This window comes from Bombus terrestris, chromosome 10 (genome assembly GCF_910591885.1).
Source record: "Bombus terrestris chromosome 10, iyBomTerr1.2, whole genome shotgun sequence".
In the NCBI taxonomy this organism is placed as follows: domain Eukaryota; kingdom Metazoa; phylum Arthropoda; class Insecta; order Hymenoptera; family Apidae; genus Bombus; species Bombus terrestris.
This window is the reverse complement of record NC_063278.1, coordinates 19,706,694-19,726,456: the sequence shown is the minus strand read 5'-3', so window position 1 is coordinate 19,726,456 and position 19,763 is coordinate 19,706,694. Positions and strand designations below refer to the sequence as shown.

At 37.6% G+C, this 19,763-nt stretch overlaps 3 protein-coding genes across 3 annotated transcripts; all 3 read right to left on the bottom strand.

Moving 5' to 3' along the window:
* Positions 1–1,607: 1,607 nt before the first annotated feature.
* Positions 1,608–5,753, bottom strand: LOC100647448 (glucose dehydrogenase [FAD, quinone]). Its single transcript, XM_048409186.1, has 4 exons — positions 5,666–5,753; positions 4,458–4,670; positions 3,847–4,017; positions 1,608–3,265 (listed from the first exon to the last, which is right to left on the bottom strand). Exons 2-4 carry the CDS (start codon positions 4,639–4,641, stop codon positions 1,779–1,781), a joined length of 1,842 nt encoding a protein of 613 aa, XP_048265143.1. The 5' UTR covers positions 4,642–4,670; positions 5,666–5,753; the 3' UTR covers positions 1,608–1,778.
* Positions 5,754–9,461: 3,708 nt separating this feature from the next.
* Positions 9,462–13,611, bottom strand: LOC125385770 (glucose dehydrogenase [FAD, quinone]-like). The gene is made up of 4 exons (XM_048409188.1): positions 13,503–13,611; positions 12,320–12,532; positions 11,706–11,876; positions 9,462–11,119 (listed from the first exon to the last, which is right to left on the bottom strand). Exons 2-4 carry the CDS (start codon positions 12,501–12,503, stop codon positions 9,633–9,635), a joined length of 1,842 nt encoding a protein of 613 aa, XP_048265145.1. The 5' UTR covers positions 12,504–12,532; positions 13,503–13,611; the 3' UTR covers positions 9,462–9,632.
* A 3,720-nt stretch (positions 13,612–17,331) lies between these two features.
* On the bottom strand, positions 17,332–18,018 carry LOC125385819 (fatty acid photodecarboxylase, chloroplastic-like). Its single transcript, XM_048409466.1, has one exon. It carries the CDS (start codon positions 18,016–18,018, stop codon positions 17,332–17,334), a length of 687 nt encoding a protein of 228 aa, XP_048265423.1.
* Between the last annotated feature and the right edge of the window lie 1,745 nt (positions 18,019–19,763).

Below are 19,763 nucleotides of genomic sequence, written 5' to 3'. Positions count from 1 at the left end.
GAAGCGTTCCTGGAAGGATAGATTTCTCTTATCTTCCCGTAGTTGGGGCACAGGCTATTTGTCTATTTGAAAGACTTTGTACAATTGAAACTTAATATTCGTAGCGGGTCCTCGCCCAGCTAAACATATACTGTGAAGATGCATTGGCATCTGGCAATCATCTAACCCGAAGGACAAAGTCTGCGTGTGGCGAGCCACGGGGCAGAAACCATTGAAACGTTTACCGTCGTGTCCTGTCCCAAGTATCTCTTTTAAGGAGAGCTATAGAATCACTTCATGCCTTTGTTAGACAAAACGTTCATTCCTTGACCGCGACTACGTTCGGCGACTGGTTGTCGCCTCGAGCCCGAGCTCACTATCATAAATCTCGAATAAATACAGTCGGATTGAATGACAACAATTTCTTAGTACGGTTATGATGAAATCTGGATTACAGTACTAAGAGATCTTCCCAAAGTTCCAAAGGGAAGGTTCCGGTGTTCTTTTATCTCCGACATATTTAACATTCGTCTACTTGTAAGCTTATTCCGTAAAATCGGCCACTGCACTAGGTGCATTAGTAAGGAAAGTCATGTTATGTATAATTATAGAAATTGTGGAATGAGCAGAAAATTCACAGTCCTTTGCCAGATTTTATAGTTGTTTATATTTCTTTCTCTGCCCCTTTAAGGGAAGGGAATACACAGACGCTTCCAGAGCGATTGTGCAATACGAAGTCCAGGTTTTTTTTCCTATGTTCATCTAGACGCTCAGGGCGCCTAGTGCCTGGGTACGTATTCTTTTCCTGGTTATAGTAAAGGATGTTGTTGTAAGACAGGGCTCCAATGTTGAATTCTGAGATCTCCTAAAGATATACAAGGATTCAAAAATAGAGGACACCTACAGGTATAACAAACCACAATTAACATGTGACTGGACGTCCAAAGGTTAGACCTGCATCGAAACAAAATAGGTAAAGGTTGATTTTGAATGTTATTCGAAAGGCAGAAAGAGAGGCGTTATTAAGAAAATACTCCAGTCAGACCGGGTTGCAAGCTCCAAAGAACGCTTAGCAGTAAAATTAGCCTCAGATTGTCGGATTCGTTACCGAAGTTGATTGCTTCTCGGGAGAAATACCAACACAGCTAAATGAAGGATATTCATTTAGAATTGCTACGTCTCTGAGCATTCACATTAGTAACGTCGAGAACGAGGCAGATGAAATATAATAGTAGGACGAAACGAAGTTAACATAAGTGAAGTTTGGTCGTAATTATACAAAGTTGCCTTTTTACATTGCTAATGTTATACTCTTTCCGTTCGCTAGCGTTGGGTAAACAAAACGAAGCATTTTATTGTCTGCTCGGCCCTGCTTTGACGTCTCCTCATGTTGCAGAAAGTATTTATGGTATCTTGCAGAGTACAGTCGCTCAAAAAAGTATAGCGCGCGCATGCCATAGAGAATGCATGTCAGCATATGTGGGAGAGAAATAAACTATCTGAAATAACTGAACGCGCTAGCCCGAACGATATTGTGACACGATCTCTGTCGATTATAATATGCTATGAAAATATATTTACAATTGAAAGGTGCAAGTTTTTATTACGTAATGGTATACTACAAGCAGTCCCTTAAAATTGTATATCTTTATTATTTAATTTGTACTTTACAATTTGTGCAGCTCAACATATGATAATTTTTTTGACATATTTGCTAAATAACACGTGGATGGATACCCCCAGCGAGATACCATCTTCGAATGTCGCTTAAAATAAATTTACAAAAGTAGTCTTCTATCTCAATCCTGTCTGTTCAACCAATCCTCCTTAACCATATCAGCACCCTTCTCACCAATCATAATAGTTGGCGCATTTGTATTACCGCTCACTTGGTTTGGCATAATCGAGGCGTCTATGACTCGAAGTCCAGCAACTCCGTGAACCCGAAGTCGATGATCTACCACGGCATTCGCGTCCGACTTAGGTCCCATTTTGCAAGTACCCACGGGATGATATATAGTCACGGGTAGATATCTAGCCATACACTCCCAGAAAGAGTCACTATTCATGGAAATATTCTTGCAGCCAGGAAATGGTGTCGGATTCATTTTGCTTCCGTATCGTTTAAACGATTGAGTTTGACTCAATTCGTACACAAACTTAGCTCCTTCAACCAATGTCGCCATGTCTTCTGGCTCCTTGAAATAATTCGGATAAATCAATGGATGATCGAACGGATTCTTGCTTCGAAGCTTGACAAAACCTCTGCTTTTTGGTCTTAAAAGCGCGGGAAACGCGCTCCACGAGCCACTACCAGTAAGATTTCCATATACGGCGTCGTAAAATTCTCTGGTCAGTCCACGATCTTCCCTAAAAATTTCGGTATTTGGTCCCGATGACATAAAATGCAGTTGTATGTCTGGGAAGTCATCGGAGGCATTCGCGTATTTGGTATTGATAAAACATGTTCCCTCCACTGTTGCTATGGTAGACAAAGGACTATCTCCGGACATGGCGTATTCTAGGATATAGCTAATATTAGTTATCTTGCTCTCTATGGACGAAATTTCCTCATTCACCAAAAACATAAGTCCTCCGACTCCAACATGATCTTGAAGATTATGGCCCACTTTTAAATCCTGAATCACTGGTATACGGTGTTCCGATAAGTGTTCTCTAGGTCCTATTCCTGACAACATCAACAACTGGGGGGTATTGATAGTTCCTCCGGATACGATCACCTCCTTTTTGGCACGTACGCGCATCGTCTCCCCGTTTCTAACGAACTCCACGCCGTAAGCCTTCTTCGACGACGAATCTATTAAAATTTTGGTAACATGCGCTTCCATGGCGACGTGTAAATTTTTCCGCTTCCTGGCTGGCCGCAAAAAGGCTTTCGCCGTGGAGCAACGGCTACCATCTCTGATGGTGCCTTGAGGAATCATAAAGCCAGTTTGTCGTTCTCCATTAATATCCCTACTCTCGTAACCCATTTCTCGGCCGGCTTGAATGAACGCAGCGGCCAGAGGAGTGCGCCATTGTGGTTCTTCGACGGTTAAGTACCCACCGGTCGAATGATACGGTGTTTTGGCGAGGCTTTGATTTCGATTGTCTTCGGATTTTAGGAAATATGACAGCACATCCCGATACGACCATCCTGGATTGCCTTGTTGTTCCCAGATGTCGTAGTCTTTTTTGGAACCACGGACGTAAAGCATGGAGTTTATTCCACTGCTACCTCCAAGCAACTTACCACGTGGCCAGCGGCAACGACCATTCTCCATCGCTGTGGGTATAATTTACGTTAAAGTACATCGAAAGCGTTGTGAATAATTGATAAACGAATATTGGTGTTCTTCGGTTATTAATTCACCTTTCATATACCTTTGGGTTCGACGATAGATTCATTCTTCGATTTAGATTTGACATTAGATATGCCGAAATCTACCTATTGGTTCTATATACATATTAGTGAATTTCAAATAAATGAGTCTGCACATTTATACATTTTTCCTACAAAGTAATATCACATTTGGCAACAATACCTATATGTTTTCAGTAATTGCAAAATAAGAAATTTTAGATCTATCATTTTATCTGATGAGCTCAGCGACAATATACGTTAGAAATGATATGTGATAATTTTCCAATGTTTTAGAATGCTTTACAAAGTTGCTCACTTCATGTATCCTCATTATCATAAATTGCAGTTTAAAATCCTTTCTAAGCGTGATATAATTTTATCCACTTCCCTCTATTTCACCGTAAAAAATAGAGCGTTAGACGTGGATGATTAGGGAATGCAGTATTGTCTTTTAATTATGTATTTACAGTTTTCATAAGTCGATATAATTCCACACTATTTACCTCGACAGTAACTATTATTGGGTTCCGTCGTGTATTGCCAATCGATTTTGATGAGCTGTAGATTATCGGCAAGGGAAGGAATATCGTACACGGCACTTCCATCGCCACCTGCTTCGAGAAGGAGTACGTTCCAATCCTCCATTTCGGACAAGCGACTTGCTACCACGGCACCTGTCATCGTGTATAGTTACAGAGCATTTTAATTAAAATATATCTAAGAAATCTTAATCGAATTTAACGTCGCAGATATCTTTGATTCGAAAGTGCGTAGCCTAGTTTCAAAACATCGAGAGACATAATTTGTCGAAATTCGTGATAACGCAAAAATACGTTTACAGAGCAAACGGAAAGTGTATTTAGAGAAAGGAAATTAGAAGTTAAAATTGCAGCGTTAGTATGTAGAAGTAACGTACAACATTCTTAATGCATCTAGTGGATTGACAGAGTTGTGGAAGGAAGTTTGAAAAAGAAAAATGTTTTTGCGTCAATCCCTCCTATTAGGAGCAGCAAGGCGATCTGCTTCGCACGCAAGTACACCGATACACTTATCTTTGACACACGTTTATCAGATTTAGGACGGAACTTCGCGTGGATAATATGAAAAACCATACCTGCAGAACCACCGCCCACGACTATGAAATCGTAATCTCGCAATAGCGATTTGGAAGGAACATTCGTCGAAGAGTAAGGAACATTCGAATATATGACGTATAGCAACGCACTTATGAGCATCGATAACGTCGATGTGATCGGTTGTGATCTCATCCCCCCGAAAATGATGCGATTGACGTCCATTTTATTCTTCTCCGAATTCCTTTATCAGTCTGTAACATCAATGTTCTATACCTTAATCCACATCTTACTCGCGATATAGGACGAAGTGGCAGAGAATTATTGTTGAATGCTTATTACTATCATTTATTTTATCGGGTCCCAAGGGCTTTGTTGTTTCATTGTTAAGCCAACGTTTTTCGAATAGGATCTAGCGAAACTACTATTTATTTTTATAATGAGTGTATCACAACGATTTTAATTGCTAGTGAAACATGTTGATGATTTTAACATTCTGAACAACGTTTTCCTATACCTGGAACCGCTGCGATGTTGCTCAGCCTTATATTTCACGATATTCGCAAAACACGTCATTTAAATTTACGTGACGATACCTCATCATCTCGAAGTAGGCTTAAATGGAGCAACTGAAACTTAACTCACGGATGAAAGATGCAACTATTTTCGATATCGTGAAGTACAATAGAAAAAGCGACTGTTTGTTGATTATGCTAGACTAATAGAAGGTATCATGAAATAATCTTTGATGAATAGACCGCTCTATCGACTGTTGCACTTTACTTTATTTTGAATGCATCAAAAATGTTATGAATATAGTCCTCGTCACAAGAAAATCGTTTTCTACCCAAAAAATTACAAAATTGTTAAACTATACACATGATATTAAACATAAATTGCTTTGTCCCTTACAAGCCAAGGCTGAGCAGCGGTTATAAATATGAGAGAAAGTTGTTCAAAATGGTGAGTTTGACGAAGTATTTCGATGTCATCGAATTCTTTTAAGTTTTCCCATCTCTGAATAATCACATTTCTTTTTGTATACAGATGATATGAAAATAAGTAGTTAATTGAAATTATGGTGTCACTGGCACACATGGTTGATAAAATAATAGGACGACGATAAACTTTCAATATAGATGCAGATACTATTTCTTAAAAATTAAATATGAGTAATAATATCTTTAATAAGATCTTTAATAAGATGGCAAAATATTAGCGAGTGTACAGAAATGTATGCAATACATACGTGGATTAAACACCAAACGTAAGACAGAGTTCCGGAGCAATGTAATCCAAGACGACGAATGGTTCTGGCTAGCGATCCCTTATGTACTGAATTCTGTGCAATTATTGCGCAACATGAAAAATGACATAATTATGTAATAGACACATCGGACATTTTTCTCAAGGTTTAAACACTTAACATAATTTTGTAAAAGTGTTTCTTTAGACATACAATTATTTCTTTGTATCAACAGAACAATTTTTAAGATATTACTTACCAACTATGACTAATCATTTGCACTATTAACATTCAAGTAGACTCATAGGGTGGTGGGAAGAGTTTACGCTATTCGAGACAATATGAATTACTAAAGCATACTTTCAACACTACAGATAGCAATAAAAATAATAAACGTGCGAGTTCGATTAGTGATCAAACTATATTACCATTTCACCTGAATATGGAATAGATGAGCGTGTTTCGATATAATTCAGCATATGTCATTTTGCATATGACATTGAAGAAAGAGATAGCGATTTTTGATAACGTAGAAATAAAAATCAATATGAATTATATAAGGACTGGGCTAACGTAGTGTGAGACCGGTATTGATCACCTGAAATAATTTTCAATGAATCTATAAATATGTGCAACGTTACACTACATTTTATCTGCCTGTTTGTACATGTAACCTAATGACAAATATACATGGTGTGTTTTCAAGTTGAACACTAAAGTATGTTTCCTAGATGTGAACAATAATAAATCGTAGCAATTGAATTGAGAATGTACTGATAAAATCGCATGAAATAGCAATTTACAATAGCTATGCTAGCGTTACCGGTCATCTCACAAAGACTGGATATTAATATAACCCTACAACTAACCCATGAATTTGTCGTTTTACGTGTAATTACATTAAAAGTGAATAGTATCATTGATTTCAGCTTAGGTGTCCTATACAAAAAAGGGACAATTTGTATGATAGGATGAGAGGTAATGGAATCCTAACGTAATCGACATTTTTTGTGAATATCTCGAACATAACAACATAACAACACACATCGGGATTGTCGAAATCGGTAAAGTATTTCCTTCTTTAGATAAATTTAATTATAACAAACATTTGGTGGAGTATCGCACATGTAGTGTGTAGATTTTACTATAGATTGCACAAATCTGGTTCACATTGAAATGTGCTATAAACAGAAAATAAGAGATTGGTTTCGGTGACTCACCATACCCGTTCGCTGCCAGGGATGCGGTAACCAATATTATCGCGTACGCTGATAAAGAAGCACAATTATAGACAAAGTTCACTGTAGTGATATCGATAGCTTTTAGCAAATATTTCGGAATCTATGACCGACTGAAACTTACATGTACAGGAGAAAGTTGTACAGGATCATGTTCCCGACAACAAATTCAAAAGTCATCGATATTCGCGGGTTTCTCAGGTTTAACAATTCTATTGATTCGCCATCGCAAGACAATACTCCACGAGACAATATATCACATTTCGTTCTGTATGTTAGCGGAAATCTAGGAGTCACGCTGCTCGCCCCAGTCTCCAGATCAGTTCTCGATCAAAATATCCTATTTCGAAAACCAACACCTGCTTAATCGATCGAGTGCGACAAGCTGGTGGAATATTACTAATAAGGTTAAGTATAGCTCACACCGGTAGTTAGGCAATTTAAATATCCGTTACCTTGTGAACAATCTCCATCGAATCGTTTTCATATGATGAGGTTTCGTTAGCATCATAAGCCTAATCCATCAGCTAGGCCCTTGTACGCATACAGCGAATAGCCACCGACGTAAATACTAAAATTACTTACATCTGGAAATCTGATTCTGAAGCTTTACAAACCGATGTGTTTAGTTTCCAGTGGGCGAATATAAAATTTAATACATTTCCCCTCTTTAGTAGTAGGTAGTAGGGATTCTTTCGGGATTAAAACAATATCATAACGAATATAATTTAATAATGTTTGTGTTACACATACAAGTTTAGAAATAAATAACTCAGATATTGTTAAATTTTCAGAGCCTGATTATTTCCAACTTTTGTTAATCTTATCAGAGACTTATTAAGTACTTCGAGGTGCCAAACTAATACCATATATCAAATATACGTGTAGTAACTTAATGGGTCTTTAGAGTAAGGACAAGTAATGATGTTTTGGTTTAACAAATAATATTCAAAACAACGAACTAATTACAATATTGTCGTACGTCTTATTATCATACTCGGCTCTCAACTTCCCGATTCATACTCTCCGGCTCCTCCACTCACACTCTCCGGCTTCTGCAGTCACTCTCTCTGACTTCTCATCTCACATTGTACGATTTCCCAACTAACTAATACCCCCTGGGCTAGCATCCCTTTGTCTTTTCTTAGCCCCACCACGCATGTGTTCCGCGAAGGCTCGTGGCCAGGGTCACGTAGGCCTTTTTCTACGAAACTATTCATTTGAAGGACCGACGATACATTGATGGATCCGACGGCGTCTCGGCTCTCGCGACATTGTTTATGGTTCGACCGATATCTTAGGCCTTTTACCTACGATACCATATACATGTAACTGAAACCATAATTTAAGAATAATAGTTCATGTTTGCCTTCTATAGTAAGCAAGTATTTATTTCGTGGTCATAAAATAAATGGTAAGAAGCAAGGTTAACCAATTACTTATATATTCATTATTCGTATACTCGTGAGCTCATTCCCTAAAACAGGCTACGACACTAGATGCATTAGTAAGGAAAGTCGTTTTATGTATAATTATAGAAACTGCGGAATGAGCAGAAAATTCACAGTTCTTTACCAGATTTTATATAACTAGTTGTTTATATTTCTTTCTCTGCCCCTTTAAGAGAAGGAGTTACGGACGCTTCCAGAGCGATTGTGTACTACGAAGACCAGGTCTTTTTCCTATGTTCATGTAGACGCCCTGGGCACCTAGTGTGTGGATAGCAATTTTTTTCCTGGTCATAGTAAAGCATGTTGTATATAAGACAGGGACACAATGTTGAATGATGAAATCTCCTAAAGTTATCCAAAGATTCGAAAATAGGGGATATCTACAGGTATAAAAAACTACAATGTGACTGGACATCCAGAGGTTAAGACCTGTATCGAAACAAAATAGGTAAAGGTTCGTTTTGAATGTTATTTGAAAAGGAGAAAGAGAGACCTTATTAAGAAAATACTCTAGTCACACCGGGTTGCAAACTCCAAGGAACGCATAGCAGTAAAATTAGCCTCAGATTGGGGCTTGTCCACCAAACAGGTCGCTGATTGAATCTCGGCAGAAATATCATCACAGAAAAATGAAGTATTCCTTCAGATTTGCAACACTTTTGAACATCAACATTGGTAACGTCGCGAACGAGGCAGATGAAATAGATATAATTGTAGGATGAAACGAAGTTAACATAAGTGAAATTTAATCGTAATTATACGAACTTGTCTTTTTACATCACTAATGTTATACTGTTTCCGTTCGCTAGTGTTGGGTAAACAAAACGAAGCATTTTATTGTCTGCTCGGCTCTGCTTTGACGTCTCCTCATGTTGCAGAAAGTATTTATGGTATTTTGCAGAGTACAGTCGCTCAAAAAAGTATAGCGCGCGCATGCCATAGAGAATGCATGTCAGCATATGTGGGAGAGAAAGAAACTATCTGAAATAACTGAACGCGCTAGCCCGAACGATATTGTGACACGACCTCTGTCGATTATAATATGCTATGAAAATTTATTTACAATTGAAAGGCGCAAGTTTTTATTACGTAATGGTATACTACAAGCAGTCCCTTAAAATTGTTTATCTTTATTATTTAATTTGTACTTTACAATTTGTGCAGCTCAACATATGATAATTTTTTTGACATATTTGCTAAATAACACGTGGATGGATACCCCCAGCGAGATACCATCTTCGAATGTCGCTTAAAATAAATTTACAAAAGTAATCTTCTATCTCAATCCTGTCTGTTCAACCAATCCTCCTTAACCATATCAGCACCCTTCTCACCAATCATAATAGTTGGCGCATTTGTATTACCGCTCACTTGGTTTGGCATAATCGAGGCGTCTATGACTCGAAGTCCAGCAACTCCGTGAACCCGAAGTCGATGATCTACCACGGCATTCGCGTCCGACTTAGGTCCCATTTTGCAAGTACCCACGGGATGATATATAGTCACGGGTAGATATCTGGCCATACACTCCCAGAAAGAGTCGCTATTCATGGGAATATTCTTGCAGCCAGGAAATGGTGTCGGATTCATTTTGCTTCCGTATCGTTTAAACGATTGAGTTTGACTCAATTCGTACACAAACTTAGCTCCTTCAACCAATGTCGCCATGTCTTCTGGCTCCTTGAAATAATTCGGATAAATCAATGGATGATCGAACGGATTCTTGCTTCGAAGCTTGACAACACCTCTGCTTTTTGGTCTTAAAAGCGCGGGAAACGCGCTCCACGAGCCACTACCAGTAAGATTTCCATATACGGCGTCGTAAAATTCTCTGGTCAGTCCACGATCTTCCCTAAAAATTTCGGTATTTGGTCCCGATGACATAAAATGCAGTTGTATGTCTGGGAAGTCATCGGAGGCATTCGCGTATTTGGTATTGATAAAACATGTTCCCTCCACTGTTGCTATGGTAGACAAAGGACTATCTCCGGACATGGCGTATTCTAGGATATAGCTAATATTAGTTATTTTGCTCTCTATGGACGAAATTTCCTCATTCACCAAGAACATAAGTCCTCCCACTCCTACATGATCTTGAAGATTATGGCCCACTTTTAAATCCTGAATCACTGGTATACGGTGTTCCGATAAGTGTTCTCTAGGTCCTATTCCTGACAACATCAACAACTGGGGGGTATTGATAGTTCCGCCGGATACGATCACCTCCTTTTTGGCACGTACGCGCATCGTCTTCCCGTTTCTAACGAACTCCACGCCGTAAGCCTTCTTCGACGACGAATCTATTAAAATTTTGGTAACATGCGCTTCCATGGCGACGTGTAAATTTTTCCGCTTCCTGGCTGGCCGCAAAAAGGCTTTCGCCGTGGAGCAACGGCTACCATCTCTGATGGTGCCTTGAGGAATCATAAAGCCAGTTTGTCGTTCTCCATTAATATCCCTACTCTCGTAACCCATTTCTCGGCCGGCTTGAATGAACGCAGCGGCCAGAGGAGTGCGCCATTGTGGTTCTTCGACGGTTAAGTACCCACCGGTCGAATGATACGGTGTTTTGGCGAGGCTTTGATTTCGATTGTCTTCGGATTTTAGGAAATATGGCAGCACATCCCGATACGACCATCCTGGATTGCCTTGTTGTTCCCAGATGTCGTAGTCTTTTTTGGAACCACGGACGTAAAGCATGGAGTTTATTCCACTGCTACCTCCAAGCAACTTACCACGTGGCCAGCGGCAACGACCATTCTCCATCGCTGTGGGTATAATTTACGTTAAAGTACATCGAAAGCGTTGTGAATAATTGATAAACGAATATTGGTGTTCTTCGGTTATTAATTCACCTTTCATATACCTTTGGGTTCGACGATAGATTCATTCTTCGATTTAGATTTGACATTAGATATGCCGAAATCTACCTATTGGTTCTATATACATATTAGTGAATTTCAAATAAATGAGTCTGCACATTTATACATTTTTCCTACAAAGTAATATCACATTTGGCAACAATACCTATATGTTTTCAGTAATTGCAAAATAAGAAATTTAAGATATATCATTTTATCGCCTCTGATGAGCTCAGCGACAATATACGTTAGAAATAATATGTGATAATTTTTCAGTGTTTTAGAATGCTTTACAAAGTTGCTCACTTCATGTATCCTCATTATCATAAATTGCAGTTTAAAATCCTTTCTAAACTTGATATAATTTTATCCACTTCCCTCTATTTCACCGTAAAAAATAGAGCGTTAGACGTGGATGATTAGGGGATGCAGTATTGTCTTTTAATTATGTATTTACAGTTTTCATAACTCGATATAATTCCACACTATTTACCTCGACAGTAACTATTATTGGGTTCCGTCGTGTATTGCCAATCGATTTTGATGAGCTGTAGATTATCGGCAAGGGAAGGAATATCGTACACAGCACTTCCATCGCCACCTGCTTCGAGGAGGAGTACGTTCCAATCCTCCATTTCGGACAAGCGACTGGCTACTACGGCACCTGTCATCGTGTAAAGTTACAGAGCATTTTAATTAAAATATATCTAAGAAATCTTAATCGAATTTAACGTCGCAGATATCTTTGATTCGAAAGTGCGTAGCCTAGTTTCAAAACATCGAGAGACATAATTTGTCGAAATTCGTGATAACGCAAAAATACGTTTACGGAGCAAACGGAAAGTATATTTAGAGGAAGGAAATTAGAAGTTAAAATTGCAGCGTTAGTATGTAGAAGTAACGTACAGCATTCTTAATGCATCTAGTGATGCATCCATTGACAGAGTTGTGGAAGGAAGTTTGAAAAAAAATTTTTTCCGTCAATCCCTCCTATTAGGAGCAGCAAGGCGATCTGCTTCGCACGCAAGTACACCGATACACTTATCTTTGACACACGTTTATCAGATTTAGGACGGAACTTCGCGTGGATAATATGAAAAACCATACCTGCAGAACCACCGCCCACGACTATGAAATCGTAATCTCGCAATAGCGATTTGGAAGGAACATTCGTCGAAGAGTAAGGAACATTCGAATATATGACGTATAGCAACGCACTTATGAGCATCGATAACGTCGATGTGATCGGTTGTGATCTCATCCCCCCGAAAATGATGCGATTGACGTCCATTTTATTCTTCTCCGAATTCCTTTATCAGTCTGTAACATCAATGTTCTATACCTTAATCCACATCTTACTCACGATATAGGACGAAGTGGCAGATAATTATTGTTGAATGCATATTACCATCATTTATTTTATCGGGTCCTAAGGGCTTGGTTGTTTCATTGTTAAACCAACCTTTTTCGAATAGGATCTAGCGAAACTACTATTTATTTTTATAATGAGTGTATCGCAACGATTTTAATTGCCAGTGAAACATGTTGATGATTTTAACATTCTGAACAACGTTTTCCGATACCTGCAACCGCTGCGATGTTGCTCAGCCTTATATTTCACGATATTCGCAAAACACGTCATTTAAATTTACGTGACGATACCTCATCATCTCGAAGTAGGCTTAAATGGAGCAACTGAAACTTAATTCACGGATGAAAGATGCAACTATTTTCGATATCGTGCAAGTAAAATAGAAAAAGCGACGGTTTGTAGATTGTGCTAAACTAATAAAAGGTATCATTAAATAATCTTTGATGCATAGATAGCAATATCGGCTGTTGCACTTTACTCTGATTGTCAGTGCGTCAAAAATATTATAAATATAGTTATCGTCACAAAAAAATCGTTTTCTAACCAGAAATTAAAAAAGTATTATACAACACATATGGTATTAAACATAAATTGCTTTGTTCCTTGCGAGCCAAGGCTGAGCAGCGGTTATAAATATGAGAGAAAGTTGTTCAAAAGGGTGAGTTTGGCGGAGTATTTTGATGTCATCGAATTCTTTGAGGTTTACCCATCTCTGAATAATCACATTTTTTTTATGTGTGCAGATGATAAGAGAATCAGAAGTTATTTGAAAATGTGGTGTCACTGACATACATGGTCGATAAATGAATAAGACGGCAATAAACTTACGGCATGTAGTTATTATTTCTTAAGAAGTAGATCAGAGGTAATGAGATGGCAAAATATTAGCGAAAATACAGAAATTTATGCAATACATACGTGAATTAAACACCAAACGTAGGAGAGAGTTCCGATGCGACGTAATCCAAGACGACGAATGCTTCTGGTTCGCGATCGTTTATGTACTGAATTCTGAACAATTATTGAGCGATATGAAAAAAGACGTAATTATATAATAGAGGCATGAGAAATTTTTCTCAAGGTTAGAATACTTAAGGCAACTTTGTAAACTTATATCTCTGGACATACAATTATTTCGTTGTATCTACAGACCAATTTTCAAAAAAATTACTTAGCTAACTACGAGTAATCATTTGCACTATTAGCACTTAAGTAGACTTGTAGAGTGGTGGGAAGAGCGCACCCTATTTGAAGCAATATCAATGTCTAAGACGTGCTTTTAACAGTGCAGGTAGCAATAAAAATAATAAAGTGCGAGTTCGATTAGTGATAAAACTACTTTACCATTGCACCTGAATATGAAATGGATGTGCATGTTTCGACATAGTTCAGCATATGTCATTTTGCATATGACATTGACGAGAGAGATTGCCATTTTTGACAACGCAGACATAAAAATGAATATGAATTATGTAAGGACTAGGCTAACGTAGTGTGAGATCGGTAGTGATCACCTGAAACAATTTCCTGTAAATCTACAAATATGTGCAACATTGCACTACATTTTACCTGCCTGTTTGTACATGTAACCTAGTGACAAATATACATGGTGTGTTTTCAAGTTGAATACTAAAGTATGTTTTCTAGATGTGAACAATAATAAATCGTAGCAATTGAATTGAGAATGTACTGATAAACTCGCATGAAATACCAATTTACAATAACATCTCACATACACAAGATAAGTATATAAGTCAACCAATTACCCATGATTATGTCTGTTTTCGTATAATTACATCAAAGATGAATAGTGTCATTGATTTCAGCTTAGGTGGCCGATACAAAAATTTGGCCATCTGCATGCTAGAATGAGAGGTAATGGAATCCTAATGTAATTGACATTTTTTGTGAATATCTCCAATATAACAACATAGCAATACATTTCGGAATCGTCGAAAATGGTGACGTGTGTCCTTCTTTACATAAATTTTTACATAATTTGACATAACAGACATTTGTAACAGTATTGCATATGTAGTTGTGTGCAGATTTTGCTATAGGTTGCTCAAATCTAGATTACATTGGAATGTGCCATAATCAAGAGACAAGAGCTTGGTTTCGATGACTCACTATATCCGTCCGCTATCAGGGATACGGTAACCGATACTATTGCGTAGGCTGTTACGGAAGCACAATTATGGACAAAGTTCACTGCAGTGGTATCGATAGTTTTTGGCAAATATTTTGGAATCTATGACCGACTGAAACTTACACGTACAGGAGAAAGTTGCTCAGGATCATGCCCCCGACAACAAATTCAAAAATCATCGATATTCGCGGGTTTCTCCGGTTTAACAGTTCTCTAGATTCGCCATCGCAAGACAATACTCCACGAGACAATATATCGCAAGACAATTCCTGACAGGACTCATCACATTCCGTTCTGTATGTTGGCGGAAATGTAGGAGTCACGCTGCTCGCCCCAGTCTCCAGATCAGTTCTTGATCAAAATATCCTATTTCGAAAATCAACACATTCTTAGTCGACTCAGGGAGACAAGGTGGACGCACCTCGTACTTTCACAAATTGAATATAAATTCTACAAAACGTGGAATCTTACTAATAAAGTTTATGAGGTAAATAAGGTAATTCGGTTAATAGTGTAAAGTTAAAGCAATTTTGCAACGAATTTAAATTAATAATATTTGTGTTACGCATAGAAGTTTAGAAATAAATAACTCAGATATTGTTAAATTTTCAGAGCCTGATCATTTCCAACTTTTGTTAATCTTATCAAAGACTTATCGACCATTTTGAGGTGCCACAATAGTACCATATATCAAATACATGTATAACTGAGACAGTTTTTCAGTAATTTAAGAACAATAGTTCATGTTTGCCTTATGTAATAACCAACTATTTATTTCGTGGTCATAAAATAAATGGTAAGAAGCAAGGTTAACCAATTACTTATATATTCATTATTCTTATACTCGTGAGCTCATTCCGTAAAACAGGCTACTACACTAGATGCATTAGTAAAGAAAGTCGTTTTATGTATAATTATAGAAACTGTAGAATGAGTAGAAAATTCACAGTCCTTTGTCAGATTTTATATTTCTAGTAGTTTATATTTTTTTCTCTGTCTAAGACAAGGGACGCTACCACAGCGTCTGTACACTACGAAGACAAGATTTTCTTCTTATGTTCATGTAGACGCTCAGGGCGCCTAGTGCCTGGGTACGTATTCTTTTCCTGGTTATAGTAAAGGATGTTGTTGTAAGACAGGGCCCCAATGTTGAATTCTGAGATCTCCTAAAGATATACAAGCATTCAAAAATAGAGGACACCTACAGGTATAACAGACGACAATTAACATGTGACTGGACGTCCAGAGGTTAGACCTATATCGAAACAAAATAGGAAAAGGTTGGTTTTGAATGTTATTCGAAAGGGAGAAAGAGACTTTATTAAGAAAAGAGTCGAGTCAGACCGAGTTGCAAGTTCCAAAGAACGCTTAGCAGTAAAGTTACCCTCAGATTGTTGGATTCGTCACCGAAGTTGATTGTTTCTCGGGAGAAATACCGACACAGCTAAATGAAGGTTATTAAGGTATCATTTAGAATTGCTACATTACTAAACAATCACATTGATAACGTCGAGAACGAGGCGGATGACATATAATTATAGGATCAAACGAAGCTACCATAAGTGAAGTTCAATCGCCATTATATGAGAATATCTCGTTCAAAGAGTTGAGACAAAGACTGGAAAAATTACAGGAATATAAATGTAACACCTCAAATTCACCTCTCATATTCTTCTAGCTATTTTAACGGATTTCTCTGAGAATATGAATTTCCCAGGAATCTCTTCAAATTTTAGCGTTGCGTTAACGCGTTGGCAAGACGACATGTTCATTTGTTATAGCTAAAATTCGTCTAGGTCTTATTCAAAATGCTAATATTTGATGCAAAACTGCGTTAGGAATTTGACATCAAAAAGCGGCAAGACATCGTGCTACTACATTTCTGATAAAGAAATACAAAGTATCTAATTTGTTTAAATTCAGAATGAATGTCAAGCATGAGTTTGCACTGTCATAGCACTGCCATAGGCGTCTACATAAAACGTAGGGTTAGCGCGTTCGGTTTCTCCAAACAGTTTCCTTCTCTTCCACATATGCTGACATGCGCTCTCTTACGCCTGCTCACACTATACTTTTTTGAGCCATTGTTCTGGGGACAATATCTTAAAAACTTTCTGCAACATGACATTGAAGCGAGGCCGGGTAAGCGATAGAGCACTTCGTTTCGTTTACCCTAAACTAGCGAACGGAAAGAGTATAACATTAGTAATGTAAAAAGGCAAATTCGTATAATTACAACCAAACTTCACTTATGTTAACTTCGTTTGATCGTCTAATTTTATCAAACATGACGATATTGTGACAGGGGAACTGCTATTCGTAATACGTCATGAAAATTTATTTTAAATTCAAAAGTAACAATCGCATGAAATTAATTTACAAAGGCAGCTATTGATTTGAATCCCGTTTCTATAACCATACTTCTTTTATCACATCCGATCCCCACTTAACGACTATGTGAGTCGGCGCACTGGCATTGGCATTGAGTATGTAGGGTATAATCGAACAGCCCATAACTCGAAGTCAAGTAATTCCGCAAACTCGAAGCCAAGGATCTACCACGGCTTCTGAGTCCCACTTAGGCCCCATGTTGCTAGTTTACACGAAGTGAAATATAGTTGAGAGATAAAGTTTGATCATGTCCCTCCAGTATGGATCGGTATACATCGGAATGCGCTTGGAGCAAGGAAATGGTTTCGGATTCATTTTGTTCCCGTAACGTTTGCATGAAGCAGTTTTACTCATCTCGAGCACAAACTTAACTCCTTCGATCGATGTCACCATGTCTTCTGGCTCCTTGAAATAATTCGGATAAATCAATAGATAATCGAAAGGGTTTTTACTTCGAAGCTTGATAACATTTCTGCTTTTCAATCTTAAAAGCGTAGAATACGCGTTCCACAGGTCCTTGACGTGAAACTCTCCATACACGGCGTAGTAGAATTCTCTGGTCAATCCACGAGTCTCTCTAATGATGTTGTTCTGTCCCGATGAATAATAAAGCAGTTGTATGTCTGGGAAATCGTCGGAGGCATTCGCGTATTTGGTATTGATAAAAGCTATTCCTTCGATATTTCCTACGTTGGTCCAAGGACCCTCTCCGAGTATGACGTATTCTAGTACGTTGCTAATATTATACAACCTACTCTTTACGAGTGCAATTTCTTCATGCACCAAGAACGTAACCCATCTTCCTATATGGTCCTTACGATTATCTCTTAAATTCTGAATCACTGGTATACAGTGTTCGGAGAAGTATTCCCCAGATGCTATTCCCGATATCATCAGCAACTGTGAGCTACCGATAAGTCCCGCGGAAACGATCACTTTGTTGGCACGAACGCGCTATGTATCTCCGTCTCTAACGAATTGCAGTTCATTAGATTCCACCCTGTATTTCCAATCGATTTCAGACTGCACACTGTCCGGTAAAAAAGAAATATCATGTATAGCACTTCCATTGCCACCTGCTTCCAGGAGGAGTACGTCCCAATCTTCTATCTTGAACAAGCAATTCGCCATAAGGGCTCCTGTAATCGTGCAAATTGGCAGATACATTATAAATAGAATGTAGTTGAGACAACTGAAAATAATTAAAAGTCAAGAGTATGTAGTTTCATTTCGAGATATCGAGAAAGGGAGACAGTTAGTCGAGATTACGAAATAAAATTCTCGATGAATTCTAAATATGATTACAAAACAAACCTAAAATACACATTGAAGAAAACAAAGAAATAAAAATATGAAGAAAACAAGATGTTAAAATATAGTCGTTAACATATAGAAACGGCGCATAACTTTATTAATATGCTATACATAAGATAGAGCCGTTATATGAAATTTGCATTGGTAAAATATCGAGACGTGTAAGTTGATAAATTCTCGTATCAGTTGATCATACGAGCAATACCATGCTCTTTCTCGAACACATTTATACGGATACGCTTGTTTTTGTCACACTTTTATCATGTTTAAAATGGAATTTTCTAACGACATAATAAAAAAAGAACAACCCACCACGAGTAATAAGTCGTAAGCTGGCGACAGTAATGTGGAAGGAACACTCGTCGAAAAGTAAGGCACTATAGAATACATGATAGAAAACGATACGCATAAAAGCATCGAAAGCACCGGTACAATTGGTTCTGTTTTCATCCCTCCGAAATGTTTCGATATCCACTTTGTACTTCTCCGATTTTCTTTGTCAATCTGTGATATTATGTTATGATACATTCACAGTAATCTTATTCGCAAGATAGGACGAAGTAATAGAGGTTTATTAATGAACACATTTGGGTGATGCTGACGTGTCTTTAAATTAATGTGCATATTTACGAAAAATATTTTGAGACCTCTTGGTCGATTTTCACGATTCATTACACATAAGTGTCACGCTTTTATTCAATTTATTATTTTTTCGAAATAATTCCTAACTTAAATTTGTCCTTCATAAAAGGTTATAACTACAAGAAAATTTGTTTCAAAAGTAAAAATATATATATCTTGTAATGTCTACAAAACGTTAAACGTAAGATTGTGCAACGATATAATGGAACGCAAAGCGACGAGTGCTTTTTTGCTGATAATCACGTAAACGAGGTATTTTGAGAAATTATTTTGCAACATCGTAAATTGCGCTTATTTAGTGTAAAAAAAAACATTCGTACATCCTTTAAAAGGTGATAACAGTTTTTCTTAAATTTCATGAAACGACCACATATTTTTTTGAGAAATTAGAACAACTAATTTACTAGATGAGGTCTACAAAAAATTTTGAGAAATTTGCAGTTGATCAGAGTCGAGGAGACAAAGCTAAAGGTCGCTTGTTACAAGTTTTTCATTTGTGCCTGTAAGTTGAAATAGTTATGTCAATTACATATCAATGTAATCATAATCAAATATAAATATATATACATTTTATATATTATGACATTGTTATATTTATGACATTGCTGACAATTTTATCGAAATCGATTGACGCGAAAACAGGCGGCAATGAATTAAAAATGTAGAAATCTTTAGGGTTTAGT

Bases quoted from the DNA above. Each gene is read 5' to 3' on its own strand.
- LOC100647448 (XM_048409186.1), bottom strand. From the start codon at position 4,641: ATGGACGTCAATCGCATCATTTTCGGGGGGATGAGATCACAACCGATC. The intron at 4,018-4,457 runs GTATGGTTTTTC...ACACGATGACAG, and splicing joins CGTGGGCGGTGGTTCTGCAG to GTGCCGTGGTAGCAAGTCGC. The intron at 3,266-3,846 runs GTAAATAGTGTG...TTATACCCACAG, and splicing joins CAATAATAGTTACTGTCGAG to CGATGGAGAATGGTCGTTGC.
- LOC125385819 (XM_048409466.1), bottom strand. From the start codon at position 18,018: ATGATATCGGGAATAGCATCTGGGGAATACTTCTCCGAACACTGTATA.
- LOC125385770 (XM_048409188.1), bottom strand. From the start codon at position 12,503: ATGGACGTCAATCGCATCATTTTCGGGGGGATGAGATCACAACCGATC. The intron at 11,877-12,319 runs GTATGGTTTTTC...ACACGATGACAG, and splicing joins CGTGGGCGGTGGTTCTGCAG to GTGCCGTAGTAGCCAGTCGC. The intron at 11,120-11,705 runs GTAAATAGTGTG...TTATACCCACAG, and splicing joins CAATAATAGTTACTGTCGAG to CGATGGAGAATGGTCGTTGC.